A 27,450-nucleotide genomic window follows, 5' to 3' on the forward strand; every position below is an offset into this window, starting at 1 on the left:
TCAGTGGCATTTTTAATAATCACCATCTCCAGGTCTATACCTCAAACCCAGCAGACTGACTGATATTTAATGCTTTTTTATAAACTCACACTTCATGACATTCAGTTTGTTTCATATATACTCTGTGAAACTCTTGGTTATAGATCAGAAATGTATGTCTCAGAATGTGTGGATTTTTGTAGATTGTGGATTTAGCAGCTCTTTATGGTGTTCTCATTGTTTTATTGTTTGACAGAATGAGAAAAATGATTTAATAACTAAAAAGGCACATTAAACAGCCAATAAAAAACTAAAAATGTACATTAAACAGACAGATTTTAGTAGCTTCTTGTTGAATTTTAATAATCAACAAAAGTCAAATAACTATAGTAGTCTAGTGATGAATGTAATGGTGAAAGTCTGTTGAAAAATGTAAAAACACTTGACATTTGATGGTTAGAAATCTTATGTAGCCTAATTTGAAAACTTGTAGACAAAAGGTTTTAGCATTATGTAGACTGAGCACTTGAGTAATCTGAAGAAATATTTTAAGATGGATGAATGGATGGATGGATGGAAAGATAGATAGATAGACATACAGACAGACAGATAGATAGATAGACGGCTGGATGGATGGATGGATAGATAGATAGATAGACGGATGGATGGATGGATGGCTACATGCGATAACAGTAATAAGGAAAGCTAAGAGCTATTGTCAACCGTAAACATGTTTATAGATTTTTAATACATCCAGTGCTCTGATAATCTGTTAAAGTCTCTATAAATTAGCATAATTATTGATAAATTATTAGTCTGTGGTAAATTTCTGCGTGCGCCCCCTTTTGGCGGGAGCGTCGTCCGGAAGTGAGGCAGCAGGAGAATGTCCGGTGACGTCAGCGCGTCTGGACGCCATTAGATCTGCAGCTGTTTGGAGAGAAACAACAACAACACGAACGAACGAGCCTTGCACGGAACGCGCTCTGGACCGCGGGAGCCCGACGCCTCTTTCCCCTCCCCCGGGCTTCACCGGCTTCTAACCACGGCCGCTCTCGGTGAGGAAACTCTGGCCTCCGCTTCCTCCTCCTCCGACTCGGACACCGGCGGAGCGTCGCCGCCCCCGCGGAAGAAGCACCGAGCCTCGGCGGCGGAGGGAGTAGGAGAGCCCGGGGCTTCAGCGGGCCTTTCGTCAGCGACCCACCTCAGCCGAACCGGCACCAACATGCAGTCGAACGGGACCGGACAGGAGCAGAACCACCCGGCCAGCGCACAGAACGGCGATGCCAACGGCCTCCAGAGCAACGCAGGCTCGGCTTCGGGGGCCTCCGGGACTGGTTCGGGTTCCCTGAAGAAGAAGAAGCGTCTGTCTCAGGCGGAGGAGGACGTGATCCGCCTCATCGGACAGCATCTGCACGGTTTAGGGCTGAAGTAAGTGTCGCGGTACACAACCGGACCGAGTCGGTTCTGGTTTGACAGATCGCGGATTTCGCAGCCGTTATGTGATCAACGAAGCGAGCTCGCGACGTTGATATTTAAAAATCGCGTCCAGTGACAGTCAAAACCTTTATTCTCCGAGAAAATGAGATACATTTATCCATAATTTAACCCAGAATAGGCCTATCAGACAGTTACGCACAAAGAGAGATGCGATCACAGATGACAGCTGTACGTCAAGTATTTGTCGGGCCCAGAAACATATTTTAGCTTTAATAGTGTCAAAAGTACAGATGAATTCATTACAAATCAACATCCCTTTGCTGATTTATTACATATGTGTGTTTACGCATTATCAAATCATTATGTCATTTTGTGTGTGGTTGTCTTTTAATGGCGGCTGTGGAATGTGTGTGTGTGTGTGTGTGTGTAGCAGCAGCTGGTTTACATTAGAAAGAAGCTTGAATCTAATTTTAGTGAAGATCTGCTAAAGCCATCAGCTGTTATTCAAATTCAAACCACAAAACATGAATCCAGAACAATCACAATCCATATAAGCGTGCTTGAACACACAAGTCTGACATCTAGACTACAAGATGAACCGAAAACATCAAGAAAACTGAAAACATCCATCCCCTCCCCCCCCCTCACACACACACACACACACACACTCTCTTTTGTAATCATAGCATGACGTCATTCTGTCAGACTCTGCATTCAAAACACTTTCACACTGTTCTTCGAAGCCTTCACCTGTCTGGAGCGTCCCAATCACTGCCATCATTTTCATCTGCATGTTTGAGCTCGTCTTTGTTCACCTAAAAATATATGTACATGAATGTCAAATTGTGAATATAGAACCATTGCATGCTGTAGTAAAGCAATATGACACACATAAGAGTACTGATATCAGCTGCGATGTGGCCGAGTGATGCAGGTACATACAAAATCCCCCAAAACCCCTTCATCTTGTGATTATTTTCATAATATAGCAAGGCCTGAGTGTGTTATTGTTTTAATGAAATGGTTAATACATATTGTTAGGAACTCAGTGGTTGATAGTTGGCCTTTTAACTTTCTTTTTATGTCAGATGGGATGCAAGCTTTACAAGCAAGTACTTGAGCTGCTAGTTGTTGTTTTACTCAAAGATGGCAAATAGAAACAATCAAGCTTCAGTTATTGTTTTCTCTAAAGGTCAGATAAGTGAGAAGTGTTAAGTGCACTGTAATGCATTGCTCGTTTATTAGGTCTCTCTGTCTCTTTCCAGTCAGACGGTGGATTTGTTGATGCAGGAATCTGGCTGTAGACTGGAGCATCCGTCAGCCACAAAATTCCGGAACCACGTCATGGAAGGTGAATGGGACAAGGTGAGCTTATGCCACACTTCATATGTAATGTCATGATTTTGGGCTGTCTGGAGAGATGGTCACTTTTATCCTGGTTTGGTCAAAGTTGACACAATTTCATGCCCAGTACTTTCTTAATTACATTCCTTGGTTTTGTTTTGCATGCGTCAGCAGCAGCACATAGTAAAGAAAATTGAGTCTTTTCACCACTTTCCTATTCTTATGAAAAGTCTTAATTTTTTTGGATCTTATTGACGGGTTTGATGAAGTGAGGCTGGATTTAATTTTAGATATTTTTAATCAAAGATTAGTTTTTAACAAACTTTATTATTTGTCAAATTTTTTTTTTTCACTTGTGCTATTTGGCATGACGCTAAATAAAATAATAATAAGCAAACAACCATTTTTCACCAAACCAGTTAGTTCCTAGTGGATAAAGTGGCTACTTTTTCCTCATTAAAATATCCTATTACACTTGGAAATATTCACATTATTGAAGTACAATAAACAGGGCACTATGAAATCCATATTATCCTCCAAATTTCATTTAGTTTTTTTCCCCAAATTCTGTTTACCATTTAAATTTTTCAAATTCTGTTTTAATGGTTTAAATACATTTTAATAATAAAAAATTAATATCTAATCAATTGAGTTAATAAAACTTTAGCGATTCTATAATTTATTATATTTTAACACTAATAGTTCCGTATAAAATGTTTAATTTTTCCTTAATTTCTGCATTGTTTTGATTTTTATTTGTTTATTTATTCTTTTGTATGATAAAATACAAGTTTCGGAGAGTTTTTTTCGATCGTGGCTCTTCATGACGTAAATGAGGGTGGAACTCATATGGGCATTTCTCCCTGAAGAACGCACCTGTGCACGCATCGACCAGAGTGAGAGTGTGCCCATCAACACGCTTCATTCGGCAGCACTGCACAAGACTCACTCGGGAAGAATGTCTCTAAAGAAGTGTGTTTTTGGTTGTAAGGGAAAGATAACCTTGTTCAGCTTCCCGAAGAACCCAGCGTTACATAAACAGTGGATGCAGTTTGTTTTTTCGGGGCAGCAATGGAGTTTCTCAAGTGTGTTTGATGACAAACGTTTTATAAACAAGGCCCAGTTCGACGCTGGATTTGTACATCGTTTGATACTGAGAGATATAAAAGATCCCGGTCATGATTCAGAACTGCTGACAGTAAGTGAAATGGCATCAAATGTCTGTGTTTTGTTAGCAATCGGCACTCAAGTGCTCGTCAGTCTTTAGCTCCGCCCACGGCATGCCTCCAGGAGCTTGGCTTTTTTCAGAGAGAATCGTAAATCTGTATCTTTCTTTTATAAATATGATAAAACTAAAGACTTTTTGGAGATAAGAAGAATACAATACTACTCTATAGGTACTCAAGGTTAACATGAGATTGGGTGAAACTGTGTGTGTTATGCCCCCTTTAACAGTTTAGGCTAATTCATCCTTTGAAATAAAATCAAATTAAATTTGAACAATTACTTTCATTTTTTGGCAAACAAAGTGGTGCCCAACAGAGGTTTACTGTTTAAATTAAAACATCAGAAAAATTGTGATATTCCTTAAAAATACTGTTTTAATAATACCGTTGTGGAAAGCATAGGGTTGTGAATGCTGTGTCATGTTTACTATGGTTTGATCATGCTGAGTGATGGGTGAACTGTAGGTCAAAGGTCATGTAAATGTGTATAGATATGAGGGGACAGTGAAATGTCAAAAAAAAAAGCTTAATTCCCTCTGGTTTTGCATGCATAGAGTTTTGCCAAGACTTTCTTAAAAATGTTGATCCTTTAATGCAGCAGTTATTCTCTAACCAACATGATTGCAGGTCTTTCCTTTTCCTTTTCCTCCTTCATAACTAAAATGGAAGAAAAGAGTCTGGGTCCACTTGAAAAGTGGACTCATATTTTTGACTGCAGTGTAGTTTAAATTGGTGGAAATAAACAATCCAGTTATGTTATGTTTCATACAGGAAGAAGTTTATTTGACAATCTCTCCTGAATTTCGGACAGTTTGGACTATTAAAACCAAGCTCTTCTAAGATGTCAGGCAGAAACAACAATCATGCTCAACCTTTAGGAAAATGCTTTTCAGAGCTCATGGTGGGATAAGACAAACTCTATTATTTGCACATTTATTCAATCATGCTTCGGGCTTGAGGAGCTGTTTGGACTGCTGAAGCAGCTGTTTCTGACGGGGTTTTGGGTTTCCTTTTCCTTTTCCTTGTCTTCTGCCTCCCCTGAACTAACAGTGGCAAAGATGAATCCTATTTTTCCACCTAATTTGTTCCTAGTTTTCCATCAGCTTATAGAGGCAAACTTAAAAACATACTGCTGCTTTTTTTCTTAGAAAAGGGTTTTTGTGCAGAAAATGCTGATGAATTTTAAAGTGATAGCGCATTCAGGAATCAAAGTCATAATTTCATCACTTTCATTCGTTTCATCATCATTTTAAACAATATATGTATTGTTTTATAATTCAAATCTGTGTTTTGCTTTTTGATCTTTCTTTAAAATACACAACACTTTTGGTGTTTTGCTAATCTAATACAAAGACTTTCAGACTGTTGAAGCATGACTGGAGTGTCCAGATACTTTTTGGGGCCCATTTTATTTAATTTAAGTTAAAATGACTTATTTTGTCTCTGAGCTTGAATGTTTTAGTTAACCCTATATTGTTGATGGTGATATTTTTTCCCCCAAAATGCTGGATGAAAATGCTGAACTGACGCTTTTGTTTCTTTGTGGGACACAGGCTGAAAACGACCTCAACGAGCTGAAAGCATTGATGCATTCACCCAACGCTATTGTGGTAAGAGCACTGAACTGACCCGCATGCACTCTTAATACTGAAAGCTTCATCTGGAACAAGTGTTGTAGTGATCATTCTGGGCAGGGTTGCACCAACTGTTTACTTGAATGGTCCTTACTTATATTGACACACAAAGTTGACACTAGAGGTTTATTAACTAGCTAATTTGTAGATATCTCTATGCTTAATTTGGTTACACCATGTGTTCACCCAAAATGAAACTTTGCTTAAAATGTTTGTTCATGGGAACAGATTTGGAGAAATTTAGCATTACATCATTTGCTCATCAATGGATCCTCTGCAGTGAATGGGTGCCGTCAGAATGAGTCTAAACAGCTGATAAAAACATCACAATAATCCACACCACTCCAGTCCATCAGTTAGCGTCTTGTGAAGTGAGCAGCTGCATGTTTGTTTGAAACAAAGTTATCATTAAGACGTTTTAGCTGTAAACCGTCATTTCTGGCTAACATTTTAGTCCATAATAACACTTTCACCAATAAAAAAAAAAAAGTTCAGTAAATGTTCATTTTTGAGTGAACTGTTCCTTTAAGGCGAGTTGACATTAATATGACATTTACCCCTAATGATCCAATAGCAGCCTTCAAATTAGTGAGCAGAGCTTAATTTGCCTCACATAATTCTATGTAAAAAATAAATGTTTTTGATGCTTTATCATGAAATAACATAATTATTTTTATATGTAAATAAAATTCAGAAACTGTATTTGAAAGTAATATCAATAAATACATACTGATACAAAAAAATACATTTTATTTAAAAAAATAATTTTATTTTTATTTTATATAGATTTTATTTGACCTGCACATGGAGGATGCACACGCAGTTTTAATCGGGTTTATTTTGAAGGGCCGTTTATTCACATAATAAGAGTAGTGCTGGGCAACGATTAATCGCGATTAATCGCATTCAAAATAAAAGTTTTTGTTTATATAATATATCTGTGTGTATTGTGTATATTTATTATGTGTATATAAAGACACACACATACAGTATATATTTTGAAAAGATTTACATGTATTTACATGTATATATTTATTAATTTAATTTATATGATATATAAATATATTTAATATATAAACATAACACATTTTTCTTAAATATATACATACATGGGTGTGTATTCATATATACATAATAAATACACACAATACACACACACATATTATGTACACAAAAACTTTTATTTTGGATGTGATTAATCGCGATTAATCGTTGCCCAGCACTAAATAAGAGTAATCTATTCACATAAAATTCTCTGTATTTAAAATGTAAATGAGTGTAAATGTCAACATCATATATTTCTAAAGAACTAGGTAAAAGAAAATTGGCTTATTGATGCAATTCACAATCTGCTGTTTTATTTCAACCATCATTCTTTCATAAATATTTAATTTATGCATAGAGTAATTTCTTTGGTGCAACAGGAAAAAAATTAGTCATATTTAGGTTTTAACTTGGTGCCCCTTTATGTCAAAACTAGTCAAAGTTATAACCACTACTGCCCAGATTAGTGTTTGTAGTTCTGTGAGTGAAGACCAGAGTCTTTCCTCTTAAAACAAAATTGACTGATTTAAGTGAAACAACTTAAAAAGAACCCAATTGTTTTTGTATTCATACTGTGTGTGTCATTAAAAGGGGGCTCAGATTTAATGTTATGCCATTTTAGTTGTAACCATATCTTTAGTTGTGACTGTTGTGTGAATGTAAAGTGGATTATTCAGCCACACATTTGATAAAAGAGAGACACTGAAGTGCTGCTGAAAGTGAATCTTTTTTTCTTTCTCTCTTTGGTTCTAGCGGATGAAGTTTCTGCTATTACAGCAGAAGTATCTGGAGTATTTGGAGGACGGAAAAGTTCTGGAAGCTCTGCAGGTGTTGAGAGGAGAGTTGACTCCGCTCAAATACAACACAGATCGAATCCACGTGCTCAGCGGGTACTAAATTCATATATGTGTATTAACATACTCACCGTTATTGATAATCATACAACCCGAATTACGGAAATGTTGGGACGTTTTTAAAATTTGAATAAAATTAAAACTAAAAGAATCAAATCACATGAGCCAATATTTTATTCACAATAGAACATGGAGAACATAACAAATGTTTAAAATGAGAAGTTTTGCAATTTTATGTACAAAATGAGCTCACTTCAAATTTGATGCCTGCTACAGGTCTCAAAATAGTTGGAACGAGGGCAACAAAGGGCTGAAAAAGCAAGGAATTTTGAAAAGATTCAGCTGGGAGAACATCTAGCAACTAATTAAGTTAACTGACATCAGGTTTATAACATGATTAGCTATAAAAGGGATGTTTTAGAGAGGCAGAGTTTCTCAGAAGTAAAGATGAGCAGAGGCTCTCCAATCTGTGAAAGAGTGTGTAAAAAGATTGTGGAATACTTTAAAAACAACATTCCTCAATGTCAAATTGCAAAGGTTTTGCAAATCTCATCATCTACAGTGCATAACATCATCAAAAGATTCAGAGAAACTGGAGAACCTTTGTTGAATGCCTGTGGTCTTCGGGCCCTCAGACGACACTCCATCACTCATCGGCATGATTGTGTCATTGACATTACTAAATGGGCCCAGGAATACTTCCAGAAACCACTGTCGGTAAACACAATCTGCCGTGCCATCTGCAGATGCCAACTAAAGCTCTATCATGCAAAAAGGAAGCCATATGTGAACATGGTCCAGAAGTGCCATCGTGTCCTGTGGGCCAAGGCTCATTTAAAATGGACTGTTTCAAAGTGGAAAAGTGTTCTATGGTCAGACGAGTCCAAATTTGACATTCTTGTTGGAAATCACGGACGCCGTGTCCTCCGGGCTAAAGAGGAGGGAGACCTTCCAGCGTGTCATCAGTGTTCAGTTCAAAAGCCAGCATCTCTGATGGTATGGGGGGGCATAAGTGCATACGGTTTGGGTAGCGTGCATGTTTTGGAAGGCACTATGAATGTTGAAAGGTATATAAAGGTTTTAGAGCAACATATACTCCCCTCCAGACGAAGTGTATTTCAGCAGGACAATGCAAAACCACATACTGCAGCTATTACAACAGCATGGCTTCGTAGTAGAAGAGTCTGGGTGCTGAATTGCTCTGCCTGCAGTCCAGATCTTTCACCTATAGAGAACATTTGGTGCATCATTAAACGAAAAATACGTCAAAGACGACCACAAACTCTTCAGCAGCTGGAAACCTATATCAGGCAAGAATGGGGCCAAATTCCAACACCAAACCTCCAGAAACTCATAACCTCATTTGTGCATAAAATTGTCAAATTTCTCAGTTTAAACATTTATGTTATCTATGTTCTATTGTGAATAAAATATTGGCTCATGTGATTTGAAAGTCTTTTAATTTTCATTTTATTCAAATTTTAAAGAACATCCCAACATTTCTGGAATTTGGGTTGTAAACAACTTCTCTGTCCTGAAAGGTTTATATATTATTGCTGTTATTTTAAATATCATTTCTATTTCAAATTTCCTTTTTCCTACTATTGTTCTCTGAAGAAAATGGTAATCACTCTGTGATTGGCTGTGACAGCTGTCAATGGCTTACTCTGATTGGCTGTGTGTTTTAAGGTATCTGATGTGCAGTCACCCTGAGGATCTGAAGGCAAAGGCTGAATGGGAGGGAAAAGGCACTGGATCACGATGTAGATTACTGGACAAACTCCAGAGTGAGTGTAGAACCACACAAACATTTACAGGGCTGTATAAGTGAAGACATACCATAGACTGTAGATATTGATTTTATTAGGGATGCATAATATATCACCCCAATTTTGGTTATTAGCCAATATGCTGATTTATTTTGTTTTTCCACTGTCATTAATGGCCAATGTTTCTGCCTATTCTAGCATCTAGAATAGTGATTACACTTTATTTTAAGGTGACATTTATACATTTATAATTTATAATTACTAGACACTGTACTAAGTACTGAGTAATATTAATTAAATACATGTACTTACTATAGTGTTTGGTTTAGAGTTTGTTGCGTTTAATTAAGCATAATTTATTGTTATTACTATAGTAAGAACATGTTACTACACATTAAAATAGATTAAACAATTATTGCTAACTTAGCAAAAATATAAAAATATTATTCATTTATATTGTAATTTGTGTTTGCGTATTACATTTGTGTAATTTATTATTTTAATATTAATTTTTATAATAATTCTATTTAAGATATAATAAATATTTTACAACTTGTATATGATTTAAGACACCTAAAAAATAACTTTTTGCATTTTAGAGTGGTTTACTCTAACCACTCTAGAGTAAACCACTCAAAAAGTTTTTTTTTTCTTCTTCTTCTTTTTTTGTACCTTTTCAAGGGCATTCCAAAATGGACCTTTTGTCAGATTTAGCCTGTACTTCTACTGGCATTTTTTTGCTAATTTAAATAATATTTATAAAATTCATATTATTTGTTATAATACTTTTATTATTAAAATGAAATAAATATTATGAATCTTATAATAAATGATTTAAGACACTTAAAAGAAAATGTTTTGCATTTTTAGAATGCTTTACTTCACATTTTTTAATCATTAAGGACATCCCAGAATGGAGAATTTGTCAGATTTAGCTCATACTGTTTGGTGACAGTTTTTCTCAAGTTTATAGACACAGTCTTTTGCTATTTACTCTGTTTTCTATTATTTCATATCATATGTCTATATTTATAACTATGTGTTTGTTTGTTTTTTAGCGTACCTGCCCCCCTCTGTAATGTTGCCCCCTCGGCGGCTGCAGACGCTGCTCAGACAAGCCGTGGAGATGCAGAGAGATCGCTGCCTTTATCACAACACCAAACTAGACTCCAGTCTGGACTCCGTGTCCTTACTGCTGGATCACGTTTGCAGCAGGTATGCCACGCTTGCTCATTCTAACGTGCCTCTCCGTCCTCAGAGATTTCACATGCATCATCTGCACTTGTGTTTGCAGGAAACAGTTTCCCTGTTACACGCAGCAGATCCTCACGGAGCACTGCAATGAAGTCTGGTTCTGCAAGTTCTCCAACGACGGCACTAAACTCGCCACCGGCTCAAAAGACACAACTGTGATTATCTGGCAGGTGGAGCCGGTGAGTGAAGACATCTGTCACATGCAACAAAACATTGTTCTGTTTGTTTGAGCATCTCAAAAGTTGGCAATTTTTAAAGTGACAGTAACACTTTTTTTGAGTTAACCTCGAATGAATTAATGTGCCCTCTCACACACAGGACTCGCATCAGCTGAAGCTCGTGCGGACTCTGGAGGGTCACGCGTACGGTGTGTCGTATCTTGCCTGGAGTCCTGATGATGTTTACCTGATTGCCTGCGGTCCTGATGACTGCTCTGAGCTCTGGCTATGGAACGTTCAGGTAAACACTTTTTTTTTTTTTTTAAACGTAATATGCATTTTTGGGATTCTAGCAAGAGATTTTCCAAATCTTGGCTGATCTAATGCTGCTTTCAAGTCATGATTGTGTAAGATGAAGAGCACACATGAACACATAGTTACCCAGATTTTCTTTGAGCTCAGGATTTTCTGTCAAACGAAGAATCATGGCAGAAATGAATTGATTTTTAAAAGTATTATAAATTGTAATGGTGGATGTGGACTATAATTTTGTGTTATGCATGTTGCTTACTGATGTACAGTCGGTGTAAAGATGATAGGAAATGTGAAGGATAAAAGGAAGTTTAAAACTACTTATTCAGCCTTTTGAGGCTTATTTGACATTTTCCATCATTCACTGTGGCTACTTGGAAATGATAAAATACATAGACAAAGCATCTACTAGGTGTTTAAAACAACCTTTGCTCTTCAATTTGTTGCAAAAAGCTTTTGTTAACAGTGACAAAGAGAAAATATCAAACACACATTGTCAATGTATTACAATATCTAAAATCTCTAGTGTGATGTTTACTTTTTTCAAGTTTTCGGCCATGGAAGAACATAAATTTATTAATAATTATTATTAAAATGTTTTAAAAAATAATGTTTTAAAAACAAAATATATTAACCAAATTATTTTCAAACATTGCAAATTTATTGCAGCAGTGTTATCTTTAAATTAAATTAGTTTTTTTTTTTAATGAAATATTTCTTAAAAATAATTCATAAAATTATTTATTTATAAAGTAATTATTTTTTTTCTTTTAAATTCAAGTTAAGTTATTTAAATACTTTTTATTTATTATTTTTAAATAAATATTGTGTTAAATTTTTGTTACAGTCGTGTTACTATTGTTATTTTATTTATTTTTAAATTAAATAGAGTAATAAACATCAGCTTTGTTTTTGTCAGTTGGTCACCCTGTTCTCCAGGTTAACAGCATGGGACATAAAATTGTTTTTTAAAAACCTTATTGGCTAATCATGATCTTCCACTCAAGTATTTTAGATGCAGACTTCATCTTTTGCTCAGCTCTGACCTCTGACTCTCTTCTTCCACCTGGTGGTCAGACAGGAGAACTGCGGACAAAGATGAGTCAGTCTCATGAGGACAGCCTGACCAGCGTGGCCTGGAACCCTGACGGCAAGCGCTTCGTTACAGGAGGACAGAGAGGGCAGTTCTACCAGTGTGTAAGTTCAGAACGGGAGTAAAGAGGTTTGATTGCCAGGATTTGCCAGGCTACCCTTTAGTAATGATTTGTTGGTTGTGATTGGGCAGGATCTTGACGGAAACCTATTGGAGTCGTGGGAAGGCGTGCGTGTGCAGTGCCTGTGGTGTATGGCCGACGGCCGGACTGTTCTCGCCTCTGATACGCACCAGAGGATCCGTGGATACAGTTTCGAGGACCTAACAGACAGAAACATGTAAGCAGCTGTTCAACTCGATTATCAGACGCGCCTGAGTTTTGAAAACTGTGTCTGACCTTTCGCTTCTCTCTCTGTTCATACTCTAGAGTTCAGGAGGATCATCCTATAATGTCTTTCACTGTTTCTAAGAATGGAAGATTAGCTTTGTTAAATGTAGCAACTCAGGTAAGCATACGTGTCTCAAACGTGTTACATCATTATTACAATATCCAAAATATTTACTTTTTTTTAATCCATGTTTTTATTAATAAAAGAATAGTTGTTTTAAATCATAATAATCAGAAACTTTTTATTTTTAATTTTTTCTTATTTTTTTAAATTCTTTAATTTTCAAAAATTTTCACATTGTTTTTTTATTGCAGTTATATTATCTTATATATTTACTACTTTTCAATTAAATAGTGTAATTTATTTTTTAAATAATTGTTAAAATATATTGATAATTAAAATATTTTGCATTTTAAAATTCTTGGGATTTTTGTTATTTTATTACAGCAGTATATAATTAAATAATAATTGTCAAATATTGCTAATTATTAGAATTGTATTTCAAATTTTTCTGTTATTTTTGATCATTTTTTTGTTTTATTTGAATTATGTAATTTAATAACAATTGTTAAAAATGTCTAACTTTTCAAATTAATTCATTTTCATGTTTTATAATTAAATAATAATTACAAAATATTATTAATAATTCCTAAAATTATTTTTCACATTTTAAAAAGTGATTTTCAAATTTTTTTGAGACAGAGTATTGCAATTAAATTGTATTGCAATAATGTTTTCTGTATATTATTTACCATCTTTAAATTACATTGTTGAACACTGTTGTCCTTAACAAATGTCATGTTTGTTCGTAACACAGGGCGTTCATCTCTGGGACCTACAGGACCGTGTGTTGGTCAGGAAGTATCAGGGTGTGACACAGGGTTTCTACACCATTCACTCCTGCTTCGGTGGACACAACGAGGATTTCATTGCTAGCGGCAGTGAAGGTACTTTGGTTTATTCCTCAGCTTCTTTCTTCAGGTGCGTTTCATATGAATCGTTTTCACTCAATCTTGCTGTCTCTCAGATCATAAGGTATATATTTGGCACAAGCGCAGCGAGCTGCCAATCGTGGAGTTGACGGGACACACGCGCACAGTGAATTGTGTCAGCTGGAACCCCTGTATTCCCAGTCTTATGGCCAGCGCTTCTGACGACGGCACAGTCCGTATCTGGGGACCCGCACCCTTCCTGGAAGCACAAGAGCTGGACGGCCTCAATGGTACAGACATGCTATCCAATCACAGAACAAACAGGAAGTGTAATTACACTGAGAGTTACAGCTTCCATTCTTCAGATTCATTGATCAATAAATATTTAAATATTTAAAATATTTAAAAAAATGTTTTTGGAAAATATTGATTTACTGAGTTATTTCATTGCAGCATTGCAATAACATTGCAATAATAAGAAAATACCACTCTACTTTTTCTTTTTTTTTTTTTTCTTGTCCTTTCTAATTGAATGTCCCGTTTCATATTAAAATGCATGTTACAGAAATGGGTTGTGACTCCTTTTTTATGTTGGCTTTAAATATTTTTGAAGAACTATTTAACTACTTTGTTACAGTTTAATCTTATTTGAGGCTGTTGGACATTCAGCCAGTAGTGCATTACGTATAATTGTGTCATAAATGCATAAACTAGCGTCGTCTTTGGTATAAGGAACAGACTATTTTGTCACTGCAATATTTCTAGAGAATGAGACTAACAAAAGACCAGTTGTTGTCAAACAAGTTTTTTCACTGTTCTGATGTGACTGAACCATATCTTAATTTGTTTCGATGTGTTTTTGTGTTGTTTTGTTTTGGGGGGGAGGGGTTGTGTGTGAGTCTAAATCAATCTAAATTATTTTATACACTATTGTGCAGAATTTTTTTTTTTGTATGCTCATTTGATCTAAAAACCAGTAAAATTGCTAAATATTATTACAATTTAATATAACTGTTGTGTATTTGAATATATTGTAAAATGTCATTTATTCCTGTGATCAAAGCTGAATTTCTAGCATCATTACTCCAGTCTTCAGTGTCACGTAATCCTTCAGAAATCATTCTGAAATGCTGATTTGCTGCTCAAGAAACATTTCTGATTATTATTTATTAATGTTGAAAACAGTTGTGCTGCTTCATATTTTTGACAAATACAAACTTCAAAAGAACAGCATTATTTGAAACAAATCTTCTGTAACATTCTAAATGTCTATAATGTCACTTTCGATGAATAAAAGTAGATTTTTCTCTCATTTTCTCAGAGAGTTGCAGCAGTATGGACAGTTGATGGCAGCCCTGGAACAGATGACTTGACGCAAAATCCACCAGAGAAAAACACGATTACAGCATTGTCCTCCTCCACAACGACGCACCAGTGCAAACACGAAAGAGATCCAGAGCCTCGCTTTCAAGAGTCTGGAGGCAGCAAAGACCTGACGCTGATCCGACCCGCTTCCATACCGATGGATCTGATCTCTTTCCCTCCACGGGATTCCCGTGGTTGTTCCCATTATTACCCTTTCATTAGGCCTGAAGACGAGGGCTGGAGTGTATAAACTCACACTCAATGTTCTTCTCTCTCTCTCGCTCTCAATCCTCCAGCGGCAGAGGAGGAAGCACTTTTTAAAAAAAAGAAATACTAGTCCTAGCAATTCTCTCTTTTGTTCCTTTAGCAGTCGTTCAGCTTGGGCTTTAGTGTTGATGATGGAGTGCTGTAGTTTTTCTGTTTTGTTTTTTTAATCTTTCAGAACACAAATGCATTGGTTTCAACCGGACTCTCACGCATCAGCAGAGGTCAGAGGTCACAGTTTCGATCTCTGAGAGTTTGAGTGTTCGACTGAATTCTGCTTCAGCCTCCCTCCTGTAGCACAGCTGTGTGTTTGTGTTTGTGAGTGTGTGAGTGTGTGTTTGTGAGTGTGTGTGTTTGTGAGTGTGTGAGTGTTCAAATGTGCCTAAAGTTGGTGTACGTTCGCATGTGGCACTGTTTTCACACCAGCGTGAGTGTGTCCCTTGTTTAGCCGTACGAATCATTTTAACAGAATCTGATCGAAGCCCCAGAGACCTTCATCTGTGGAACAAAAACTTGAGAACCATTTTGTATTTTTTTTTTTTTTCTTTTTTTAAAAAAAGAAAGCTGTTAGCGAAGTTCCTTGTTTTCACCACTTTCCTTAGAGGTGGCGTTCAGGAGAGAGACTTTGTTATATTAGTGCAAATTTAAATTGACTTTGAGGGCGAATCGCACAGCTTTAAACAGAATGATACTGTGACACTCAAACTGTCAATCAGATATTCGGCTCCTGATGAGGAGTTTGTGGCGTATAAATGACCTATGCAGCAACGTTTGAGCTGAGAGCCCCGTATAATATTTCTCGCAGCCATACCAGCATTAAAATAAACCGTCTGACCGCACTACATATCCACGACGATTTCATCCTGTACGCTAGTTCAGTTATATCCACTCGGTCACGTTCCCTGAGCTGTTTACACCAAATATCCGGCTTTTGAATCCCATTTTTGGAGAGAAATATTTGCTATGGACTGATATTAAATGTTTGAAAAGAAATGCTTTTCTGCCTGTTTTTATGGAAGTTTTTGTTACTTTGGTTTACAATATTTCATTTTTGTTTTTTTTGGTTGACTTTATTCTCTGTATCATTATATTAAACTATAACCAGATAAATTGTCTCCTCTTTTTTTAAAAATCTTTTATTTAAGCATTATTAGCATTCTTTCCATTTAAAAGTAAAAATAGTTGCATTAACCATAGTTTTAATGACATCCGCATATGCTTTCCGCAGTCATAAGATGGTGCTAAACGCCCCGGCCTTTGCCTCGCAGGTGGAAGTTCAATCAGAAATCCAAATTATCCAGAAAAACTTTTTTAAAGTTCCGTCACTTTATTATAGAGACATTTTTATCCTCGCCAACTTGACAGCTTGTGGAAATCAACATAAAGCAATTATTTGAGAGCAATTCGTGGATGATTTTCCAATTATTAAAGATTTGTAAATGGATTTTGATATCGAATGGCTTTGAATTGGTCAGCAACATCTGCCTGTTTTGGTTTTCATTGAATTTTGCCTGTTTACTTGAGGACCATTTTGTGCCATAAGCAAAAATAATCTCAACAATAATTGGTCGCTGCTCGGACCAGGCTGATGCTTGCGCACTGTGACACATCTTTGCTGTTGATTTAGCTGATCTGAGAGCGGTTTCTTTGGCTATTCCTCCTCCTCGTTGTTTTAAAGAACTAAAACCAAGCCTGCTGGTTACAGCAGTGGACGTATTAGTAATGCTTATGATGATGGGGGTAGTATTGTTACTCTTGTACTGTGGGGTTTGTGTACTCTACTAACCATATGCAAGAGGGTCTCTTTTCCAGCTAACTGCAGGTGTGTTGCTCTCATGTTTGACTGTGAATCAGTCGTGTGAGAGGTTTCCTTCATGATAACTGCTCCTGTACGAAGGGCATCCATTTGCATTAAATGTGTTATTTCAAAAGTGATTGTACTGTTTTGTATTGTTGTGTAGGAGATGTGTTATGTATGCATATTTTCAATAAAGCATTCAGGGTTTTGAAACATAATGAAGCATTTCATCTGGCCTGCATGGGTTAAACTGAGACCAATTCCTAACCCTTTACAGAATATTTGGTTACTTTTGTGACAAGAATAATCCCTCTACAGAAAGTACCATGGTATAGTAATAGTAGCAGATGGTACTGTAAAATTACCATCATGTACAATGATTTTTAAATTACACTAAAATCTAGACTACAAAGAATACTGCTTTTATAATACCATTGAGAAAGGAATAGATTTTTTTTTAAACTGTAGTTAATCTTATTTATTTTTTGTTGATTACATTTCTAGGTTGGTCTGTTGGTTCCATTATTTTTATTATTTGAAAAAATGTTATTCAAATAATATGTAAACTCAGACATAATTACAATAAAACTAATGTAGTTCGAAAAAACAAACATTATTTACACAAAAATGACAAATAAATAAAACATTGAAAATGCATACATAAAACCATGACAATGATCAAAAGTAACCGTAAAATTAAATGAATTCTATGTTTTTAATGTAATAATTTAATACAGAACATGGATCGCAATAAATAAATAATCAATTAACAAACCAAAGATAAACGGCGAAAAAGAAAACGTACAAAATCACATAGGCTACATAAAATCCTCTCAAATTAATAAATAAATAATCAAACGAACAAATAAATAAACATTTTATTAAAAAAAATGACAGCAAACAGTCCAAGTTTTAATAGCTTTTTTTCTTACAGGTACAAAGTTTTAAAATAGATCCTAAATAAGTTTTAATAGCGGCTTTGATTACGCGTGTTTGCGTGGCAGCGTCGCCCCGCCCACTCCGTCCTCTAGTGCGTGCGCGTTCTCTGTGTGCCGTCGTCCGCGACAGTCATGGCGGCCCCGGTCGCTCCGCTCGATGAAGACTGGGAGGATTTTAACGAATTCAAAGCGGCCGATTCACACAGCAGCTGGACCGCAGGACCGGAGAATTCTCCGCAAACCCAACGCTTCGCATCCTTCGACGAGACGCTGAGCGCGAGCTTCCCGTACTCCAGCAGCGCGTGCACGAGCGTCTCTGTGAGCGCAGTGAGTGAGCGCGAGCTGCTACGCGATGACGAGTGAGTGACAAAAACATTCTTATAACAACGCGAAATAGGTCATATAGTATTTCATATGTTTTTCATATTAAATACGTTTGTGTAAATATACTCGCTCCAGTTTTAATTGCTCAAAGTAAACAACGCGATGTTGTGGAGAATTAGTGGTCAGGTTTCATATTTTCGCTGTGATTCTTTATTTACACTAACAAAGTAGCATGATTTACCATGGTAGTACCATTTTTGTAAGGTCATATTAATTTCACAAAAAAAAAATTAAAATTAACTTTCTGCAAAAAAGTACCGTGGTATTTAACGTTTTTAAGAAATCATGTTAAAATGTGAGATGTGAGTATAATGCAACAGTGTTTAACGAATGTTTATTTTTTCATCTCATTTGTTCATGCATTATGTTTTGAAACTACAGGGCTTGGATCATAAAACTAAATATTAGTATCAATACTAGACAATACTAAGAGATATAGTGTGTCAGCTGGTATTTATATTTTATATAAATTGTCTGCTATACTGTTTTCTAAATCTTTTAGGCCGTATAAATATCAGCAACTGCATCAAATTGCATATATTTGTGTATCAGAAGCCTGACATGTCAAATATGTCTCACAAACAAACATGTATGCAAACTTTTTTTGGCTAAAGGTACAATAAACAGTTCCATTTGGAACTGACCTTTATTTCATATGTCAGGCTTTACAGTGTTAAGAGTATGAAGCCAAAACTTGTAAAAAACGAAATGTTGTATATACTGTCTTTCTCATTTATTCTTCTGTTTTATTGTTGTTTGGCAGGATATGGAACACTTTGACGGAGAACTATGGCAATGTGATGCCAGTGGACTGGAAAACCTCTCACATGCGTTCACTACACCTGCCCACGCTGAACCTCCGACCTCAGGAGGTGAGATCCGTCTGTCCATCCATGCATTCATCCATGCATTTCTTTCAGTCAGACTCGGTGCAGACAGAGCTCACACTGTGTGTGTGTGTGTGTGTGTGTGTGTGTGTGTGTGTTTTCAGAGGGTGGAGGTCAATAATATTGACGTCTCTGATGACGAGGAGCTCAGAGATCAGATGGACATGCACACCATCATCATCTCATGTGTGAACGAGGAGCCGCTGTTTACTGCAGAACAGGTACAGTATATACACTCCAGACTAGGGATGCACGGTATTTATCGGACAGATAAATTATCGACCGATATGGGTGAAAATGACAATTTTTATTGCTCCGATAAATAAATGAAATCCGATCAAGCACGCTTGCTGGTAAATCAATCAATCAGTCTGATTTATCTGAGAGTCATCCACTTTCTGAGTGCAAGTGACTACAGCTTTAAACTGCAGTGACTCTCAGCTTGTGTCGCGCTCGTTACGTCTTCATTTGTGAACATATCTTCGCTGGTATGCGATTCTACCATTAGTCTTTCATTTAATCTGTGTTGAATATGTTTTAAACTTAAGCTAATTTTAAAGATTTTTTTTGTTTGTACAAAGATATGTCTGCTGTTAGCAACAGCACCTCGGGTAGCACTGAGACTAAAGATATGTGAAGAGAACACAAGAGAACATGTGAATGTAATTAATGCCTAAACATCCTCCTCATAATCCATAATTTGTATTTAAATGAATGAGTGAATGCTGCATTGCGCCGTATTGTTTAGGTTGCTTAATGATTTTTATGTTCTCGGCTATGGCGGTGTAACACCTTACTTCCGGTCAACGTAGCCGTTCCATTCGCAGCTGTTGCTTAAAGTCCCTATATAACTTCCTCATCCTCATGCACTAAAAAGGTTGAATAATGCATTTCTTCATGCATGGAATATTTGAATATAAATTTATTGTTAATGAGTTGTTAATTGCAGATAAACCATAGATCTGTTAAACCATTTCTGTTACTAAGTATTGTGGTACCTTACACAAAAAATAAAAACATTTGAAGAGTCAGGACTGATGTTTGCTATTATAGTTAGGCCAGAGCTACTAAAATATCAGTTTCATCAGTGCATCTTAGATTTTGTATTCTCCTGGGTGCACAAACTGCAGATTATATGAAAATTATAATATAAAAATGCGAACTTATCGGTTATCGGTATCGGCTATGAGAAGGACTTAATTATCAGTTATCGGTATCGGTTAAAGACCTACTCCAGACCTTTGAGACTGTTTAAGTGAGGGCCAGTCATTGATGCAATAATAATTTTCATAATGATATATTTGCTATATGTTTTCTTTGACGCTCACTTCATAACCTGCGTGTGTTAATCAGGTCATAGAGGAGATTGAAGAGATCATGCAACAGTCTCCAGATGATGAGGATCACGAGAGTCCGTCTCAGTTTGACCTCTCCTTGATGTCGCATGAGTTACACACACTCACACACTCCACATCCAGCAGCAGCTACGAGGAGCGTAAGTATTTACCTGAAGTATTTTTTTTAAGTTAATATTTCAATAACTTAACATTTTTGCATGGTTCTCTGATGTGGGTTAATGGTCATGTGGCATGCAGGTAAACAAATAAAATATTTAATCTTTTTGTTGCTTTATTTTCATTTGTTTTATTTTAAAATTATTTATTTTAATTTGATATTTAATATTTTTGTATTAAATGTTATTATTTTACATTATTTGCATATTAGATATTTAATAATTGTTTTTTAGTTTTTCATCAACTCAGAATCCCCTGCAAGTTCTTTCATGAACCCCATTAGATAATTAAGTGTTAAGTATGGATTTTATCCAAGTCGATACAAAAATATAATGTAACGATGCCAGTCTTTCTAAATGATCAAACATCAAAACAATAGAAAACTAGAAAACCTCTCACTGCTCTTAATATGTTTTAGTTCTTTATTCCTGATAGTTTTCTTAAATAATTGTATAGAATGGATACTTATATGAGCCTGTTGTGCTTGTGTTTGCCTGTTAATATTTTTCCTAAATGGCTGCAGAGGGTTTGTGAGTTGATCAAAAGAATTTAATTGATTGTAAAGTGGTTCATTTTATATTATATCATATTATGTTACTTATATTTATTTAAATTAAGAGGCTGCACAATTAATTTAAATCTTAAATAAAATTATCGTATATAATTTATAAATATACTTTTAGATATATAGTTTTCATATAAGACTAAATGTCATATTGCAGTTCAGATCGCAGTCACAATAGCCTATATGACAAAATAATTGCAATAAAAGTCATGCAGCCCCAAATAAATAAAATGATTACAAATAATAAAAATTTAATATTTTATCCGTTTACCTGCATGCCATCTGACCATTAATCAACATCAGAGAAAAGTGAACATGCAAATGTGTCAATAAATTAAATATTAACATAAATTCTCAGTGTTCAAGTAAATATTTTATGTCTGAGAGGTTCAGCTGATTAAAAAAGTTTGGGAATCTATGTGTTAGCATATTATTCTAGTTTATTTTGCCAAAATAATGTTTAATTACTTTTGAGGGCTGTTATGTTGAAAGTTCACACGTATCTTTTATATCTCAGACAGAACTGCAGTGTCGAAATGAGCGTGTTATGAAATAACAGTGCTATAGAAATGGAAGTAAGCTTGTGTTTGAATGACTTTGAACTTTTTCTGGTCTCTGTCTCAGGGTTGCGTGGTCTGTGCGTGTCTGAGCTGCTGGAGCGTCTGGAGGAGGTGGAGCGGCAGATCCGTGGTTTCTCTGAGGAGCTGATCGATCAGCTGGCGGTGAGGGAGGAGCTGGACTATGAGAAGGAGGTGAAGAACACGTTCATCTCGGCACTCATCGATGTGCAGAACCGACAGAAAGAACATCGAGAGCTGCTGAAGAAAAAGAGGAAGATAAAGACCACAGGCGCCGAACAGAGATCCAACCGCTCGCATGTGCCAGGAACCGTAAGGCTGCTAATTACTCATTAGCAAGCCCACACAAAATCTACATCCGCAGAAATCTCCATAGATATCTGTAGAACTGGAACATTTTCAAAGCTCTACACAAACACTCGTCTGCTCATTTATGCAATAATTTGGCTGAATTCATAGTGCTTCCAAATATCAGTACAACTGCAGCTTCGTTTTACACATTTTGCCATGTTTAAAACCATTCGGGGACAACCTAACCTTTTTCTCCAAATCAGCACAAAGAAGGTCTCTCAGATCTTAAACATCTGTTCTATTAGAATTATTTAGTGCTGGGCAACGGTTAATCGCATCCAAAATAAAAGTTTTTGTGTACATAATATATGTGTGTGTACTTTGTATATTTATTATGTATATATAAATACACACACTTGCATGTATGTGTAAATATATGTTATGTTTATATATTAAATATATTTATAATATAAATATATACATGTAAATATTTTCAAAACATATACTTTATGTGTGTCTTTTTTATATATACATAATAAATATACACAGTACACACACATATTATATGTGACCCTGAACCACAAAACCAGTCTTAAGTGTAAATTTTTCGAAATTGAGATTTATACATCATCAGAAAGCTGAATAAATAAACTTTCCGTTGATGTATGGTTTGTTGGGATATGACAATATTTGGCTGAGATACAACTATTTGAAATTCTGGAATCTGAGGGTGCAAAAATCTCTAAATATTGAAAAAATCGCCTTTAAATTTGTCCAAATGAAGTACTTAGCAATGCTTATTACTAATAAAAAATTAAGTTTTGATATTTACGGTAATAAATTTACAAAATATCTTCATGGAACATGATCTTTACTTAATATCCTAATGATTTTTGGTATAAAAGAAAAATCGATAGTTTTGACCCATACCATGTATTTTTGGCTATTGCTACAAATATACCCCAGCGACTTGAGACTGGTTTTGTGGTCCAGGGTCACATATAAACAAAAACTTTATTTTGGATGCGATTAATCATTTCTCAGCACATGTTCTGACATTTTTGAAAAATTGGTTAAACAATCTATAAAAGTGGACATGGTTGTTTCATGTTTTTGAACACCTTTGTCTGTTTTTCAGTATCTGACGACGGTGATCCCGTACGACAGGAGCAGCGGAGCGCCGTCTGTAGAAGACCTGCAGATCCTGACCAAGAGTGAGTTTATTAACATCCCTTCAAAGTGATCTGATAACAAATGTACTTTAATTTTAATCTGACCACAAATGAGACTTTGGTCAGGCACTTGTGTGAACGTCAGATACTGTAACTTCACACAGTCTTTCAAACTGTAACTTGGAACAGTATAAATGATTGTCATTAAATATTAATTAATAATTTAAACATTTGATTTAGAATTATTTACATATACAATTGTATTAAAAAATACAATACAGTAGTTAAATTGATCAAAAGTGACAGTAAAGACATTTATAATACTACAAGAAGTTTTTATTTCAAATAAGTGCTGTTCTTTTCAACTTTCTATTCATCAAAGAATTCTTTCAAAATTTGTTCACAAAAATATGAATCAGCTTATCTGTTTTCAACATTGATAATAATCAGAAATGTTTGTTGCATCACAGGAATAAATTCCGTGTGTAGTGTTGTATATGTATAAATGTGTCTCTGTGTTTCTCTGTAGTTCTTCATGCCATGCGCGAGGACAGTGACACAGTTCCTGCTCTTCTCACCGACTACATCCTCAAAGGTATCAGATATCTGAATCACTCATCAGTCTCCATCACTGTCAGTCTGAGCCTCATTGATCTTCTGTGTGTTTTATGTTTGCTCTCGCTGCATTTGACCTCTAGCACTGGTGTGAGAGAACAGGTGACAGAGGTGTGTTACTTTTATATATCCCTAATTATAATGACTACAGTCTAAAATGACAAAAAAATGTATTTATATAAATGAAGACATCCCCAAAGGGATATTTTTTCCCTCGCTTCAGGGGATAATTTTGTATTTAAGCCATGGATAAGTAAACCCACCTAGACACACAAGTGTGTGTAAAATAGATTTTTGTCATCTGTGTATGTGTGTGTAGTATTTGTTGTCTTCTCTGTGGTGTGTGTTAGTGAACATTATTTGTCTCGTAAGGAAGAAATTGCGCTGGTAATAATATACAATATACAGCAAAACACAACAATACTGCTCACCAAGGCTGCATTCATTTGATCAAAAATACAGTAAAATCAGTAATATTATGAAATGTTATTACAATTTAAAACTATTGTAGTAGTATATTGTAAAGTGTAATTTATTCCTGTGATCAAAGCTGAATTTTCAGCATCATTACTCCAGTCTTCAGTGTCACATGATCCTTCAGAAATCATTCTAATATACTGATTTGCTGCTCAGTAAATGGCTTTACTGTCACTATAAAACAATTAAATGCATCCTTGCTGAATAAAATAATTAATTTCTTTAAACAAAAAAAGAAAACGCTTGCTGACCCCAAACATTTGACCATTAGTGTAATATATTTCAAGCTTTTACTGATCTATCTTTTCATGTCTGTTGTTTCAGTGCTGTGTCCCACATAGAGTTTCTGGAGCTGAAAACAGCTAATATCATCGGTACGTCTGGCATCTGATCATCTGCATCTGTCCAGATGATGTTCTTGTCTAATCATGCACAGAATTGACCCACCAGTGGCATTTATTTCTCAGTCTGAATGTGTTTTGTTTTGTGTAGATGTTATTGTGTGTGGGAGCTTGAGTGCAGTATTTAGTTTATTTCCTAATGCAGCTCACATTTCACTTACTGTCAGATTCCACTAGTTATCACAGTCATAACTCATGCATGTTTGCATCATATTCAGTTTGTTTTTAGCGCAGATCTAGATGCAAGATTTCCCTATTTTGATCTTTCCATCAGATGAAATGAGATTTAAGATGCTGATGGCTGAAAATCATAGAATGAAATGATTTCAATGATGTAAAAGCAATCTCTCCAGCAAAGGCAGGAACAAATGTTTGTGTAGGAAAAGTTTATGTAGCTGCAAAATCTAAAGGTTTATCATATCGGAATGAAATAGTTCAGTCATGCTGAACAGATTTAGTGGTACTTTTTGAAAACAACAATTACTTCATTGCCAGTTACTAGATTGTCAAACTCTGTTTTTGTTCTGTTCGAACCAGCTTTCTAACATTTCTCTGTAACAGTATTAATATTGAGTTGAGGGCTGAACGGCACAAGTGTTTGCTACCAGTTGAAGTGAAATCTGTGAGATCTGAGCAGTGGAGGAAGGACATGTTTGACTTATCAGATCTCTGGACTGGATTTCTGTTTTAAGGTATGAAGAGCTGAAACACTCATAAAGAGAGAAACACGTCTGTCTGTCCTCACTAAGGTCCTGTAAGAAGATTAAATGATTGTCTCTGGTTTATTAGTTTTTGGAGGTGATATTTTTCTATGTGTGGCTATAAAAGCTGAATGTCGTTAATGGATGGAGAGATTGGGATTTTGTTGAGTTTTGTAGATGCTCAACTTTAAAGAAATAGTTCACCCAAAAATGAAAATTTGCTGAAAATCTCCTCACCCTCAGCCCTTCTAAGATGTAGAGGAGTTTTTCTTCTTCAGAACAGATTTGGAGAAATGTAGCATTCCATCATTTGCTCACCAATGGATGCTCTGCAGTGAATGGGTGCCATCAGAATGAGAGTCCAAACAGCTGATAAAAACACTGTAGTAATCCACACCACTCCAGTCCATCAGTTAACGCCTTAAGTGATAATGATTGATTTGTTTCCTACAAAGACACAGCTTTTCACTTCACAAGATGTGTGGATTATTGTGATGTTTTTATCAGCTGTTTGGACTTTCATTCTGACGGCACCCATTCACTGCAGAGGATCTGTTGGTGAGCAAGTGATATAAATGCCCTGAGGTTGAGTACATTTTCAGCAAATTTAAATTTTTGCATGAACTTCCTTTTAAAGGACTATTTCACTCTAAAAACCTGTATGATTTTATTTCTTCTGTGCATGAAAGAGGTTCATAAGGATCATGTGCCATATTTCAAATCTTCCGCAGCTGCTCAGTTGCTTTTTATCTTTCATTTTTGTTCCACGAAAGAAGGTCATACCAGTTTGGAACATGAATTTAAATTCTGAGTGAATTATTCCTTTAAACTCAAAAGCAGTTTCTGCATGTGAGGACTAAAGCATCTCACATGTCTCTAAATCAGTCTGTTCTGTGGGCTGAAACTTATCAAAATGTTTGATTAAAAGGTAGAAATTGTTTTCATGTTTGTAAAGAGTTCAGAAAGTAAAGATGGCTGCATGCACTTTCATTGGTCTGAAAGGGAACGGTTTTGTATAGCACGACGTTAGCGTGAAGCATTGAACTACAGCTCTTGTTGGTGTCGTTGGGCGGTCGTGGCCTGATTCTGAGAAACATTAGCAGTGCACATTAAATCAGGGTACACATACTATAATAACTTGAGATTATATATTTATACAAGCAATAATGAAACGCTGCCTTTTTGAATGCATGAAATTTTGTACATTGAAACTGACCTTATTTTTAATGCAGCATTAATGGTCCATTTTATAAGCAATGCATTGTATGTAGCAGGGCAGTTTTCAAATAAAAACATCTGTTCATCAAACCTGCTGTGCATTTGTCTTTCAGTAAAACTTTTATCTTTTCTATGTATAAAATACTTGTCTTGGGGTTACTTCACACTGGCAGAGATGGGCACAAATACATCAAAATGTATTTAAAATAAAAATACAAAATACCGTGTGAGAAAATGTATTTAAATACAAATATGGTATTTTGAAAATACACAAAATACATACATTATCGCTCTGACGTGTCCAGCTCCACAAATATATTTGCATAACACGACAATATATAAATGACAGAAAAAGTTCAATCGATTTACACTTTATATCATCGCCAACATTTATACTGTCATATCGCTATAGCAAGCAGTGATGCTTAAAGTTTAATGAACACATTTAACTAGCTAGTTGATAAAACCAAAATCTGACCAAAAATATCAAAACTGACTAGTGCTAATGCTATTTTCCCCTTGCTAGTGCTCTTTTTTTCCCCTTCATGCTATTGCTAACTAAATGCAAATCTGAATGGTGTTCCATTGGAACCGTAATCAAGTACAAATGACCATGACATCCTTACCTTATCTTATGCTGCCCTCACAGGCTATCCAATTATTATTATAATTTTTTTTTTTTTTTTTTTTTGTATATATGACTTTTCTAGTTAGAAATTGGACATGAATGCTGTTGTCATATTTTCTACTTTCTACTACAGTTTTTATACCCAAGTTTCTGAGTTGTGCAGGCCATAAACTTTAAATATGGTGGCGGGGAAAACATTTGCTGCTGGGACAGGTATGCTTTTTTTCTC

The 27,450-nt window shown here is 35.6% G+C and overlaps 2 protein-coding genes across 3 annotated transcripts; both read left to right on the forward strand.

Moving 5' to 3' along the window:
- Positions 1-826: 826 nt before the first annotated feature.
- Positions 827-16,118, forward strand: wdr26b (WD repeat domain 26b). The gene is made up of 14 exons (XM_058756298.1): positions 827-1,407; positions 2,682-2,781; positions 5,540-5,596; positions 7,418-7,554; positions 9,208-9,305; positions 10,346-10,502; positions 10,582-10,720; positions 10,860-11,000; positions 12,089-12,208; positions 12,297-12,442; positions 12,532-12,610; positions 13,311-13,440; positions 13,521-13,715; positions 14,747-16,118. The coding sequence occupies exons 1-14, from the start codon at positions 1,202-1,204 to the stop codon at positions 14,770-14,772; spliced, it is 1,731 nt and encodes a 576-aa protein (XP_058612281.1). The 5' UTR covers positions 827-1,201; the 3' UTR covers positions 14,773-16,118.
- A 1,723-nt stretch (positions 16,119-17,841) lies between these two features.
- On the forward strand, positions 17,842-26,683 carry fez2b (fasciculation and elongation protein zeta 2b). 2 transcript variants are annotated; one of them, XM_058756889.1, is made up of 9 exons: positions 17,842-18,149; positions 18,938-19,046; positions 19,166-19,282; positions 20,415-20,556; positions 21,765-22,030; positions 23,148-23,223; positions 23,711-23,776; positions 23,880-23,907; positions 24,598-26,683. In XM_058756889.1, exons 1-8 carry the CDS (start codon positions 17,923-17,925, stop codon positions 23,888-23,890), a joined length of 1,014 nt encoding a protein of 337 aa, XP_058612872.1. In that variant the 5' UTR covers positions 17,842-17,922; the 3' UTR covers positions 23,891-23,907; positions 24,598-26,683. The 2 variants fall into 2 exon arrangements, with proteins under 2 accessions (XP_058612872.1, XP_058612871.1); XM_058756888.1 differs by lacking the exon at positions 23,880-23,907.
- The last annotated feature ends 767 nt before the right edge of the window (positions 26,684-27,450 follow it).

This window comes from Onychostoma macrolepis, chromosome 20 (assembly GCF_012432095.1).
Source record: "Onychostoma macrolepis isolate SWU-2019 chromosome 20, ASM1243209v1, whole genome shotgun sequence".
Taxonomy (NCBI): Eukaryota; Metazoa; Chordata; class Actinopteri; order Cypriniformes; family Cyprinidae; genus Onychostoma; species Onychostoma macrolepis.

Coding starts and splice junctions, on each gene's coding strand:
- wdr26b (XM_058756298.1), top strand. CDS start 1,202: ATGCAGTCGAACGGGACCGGACAGGAGCAGAACCACCCGGCCAGCGCA. Junction 5,597..7,417: donor ATTCACCCAACGCTATTGTG/GTAAGAGCACTG, acceptor CTTTGGTTCTAG/CGGATGAAGTTTCTGCTATT. Junction 12,443..12,531: donor GACCTAACAGACAGAAACAT/GTAAGCAGCTGT, acceptor TTCATACTCTAG/AGTTCAGGAGGATCATCCTA.
- fez2b (XM_058756888.1), top strand. CDS start 17,923: ATGGCGGCCCCGGTCGCTCCGCTCGATGAAGACTGGGAGGATTTTAAC. Junction 19,047..19,165: donor TGAACCTCCGACCTCAGGAG/GTGAGATCCGTC, acceptor GTGTGTTTTCAG/AGGGTGGAGGTCAATAATAT. Junction 23,224..23,710: donor CCTGCAGATCCTGACCAAGA/GTGAGTTTATTA, acceptor GTTTCTCTGTAG/TTCTTCATGCCATGCGCGAG.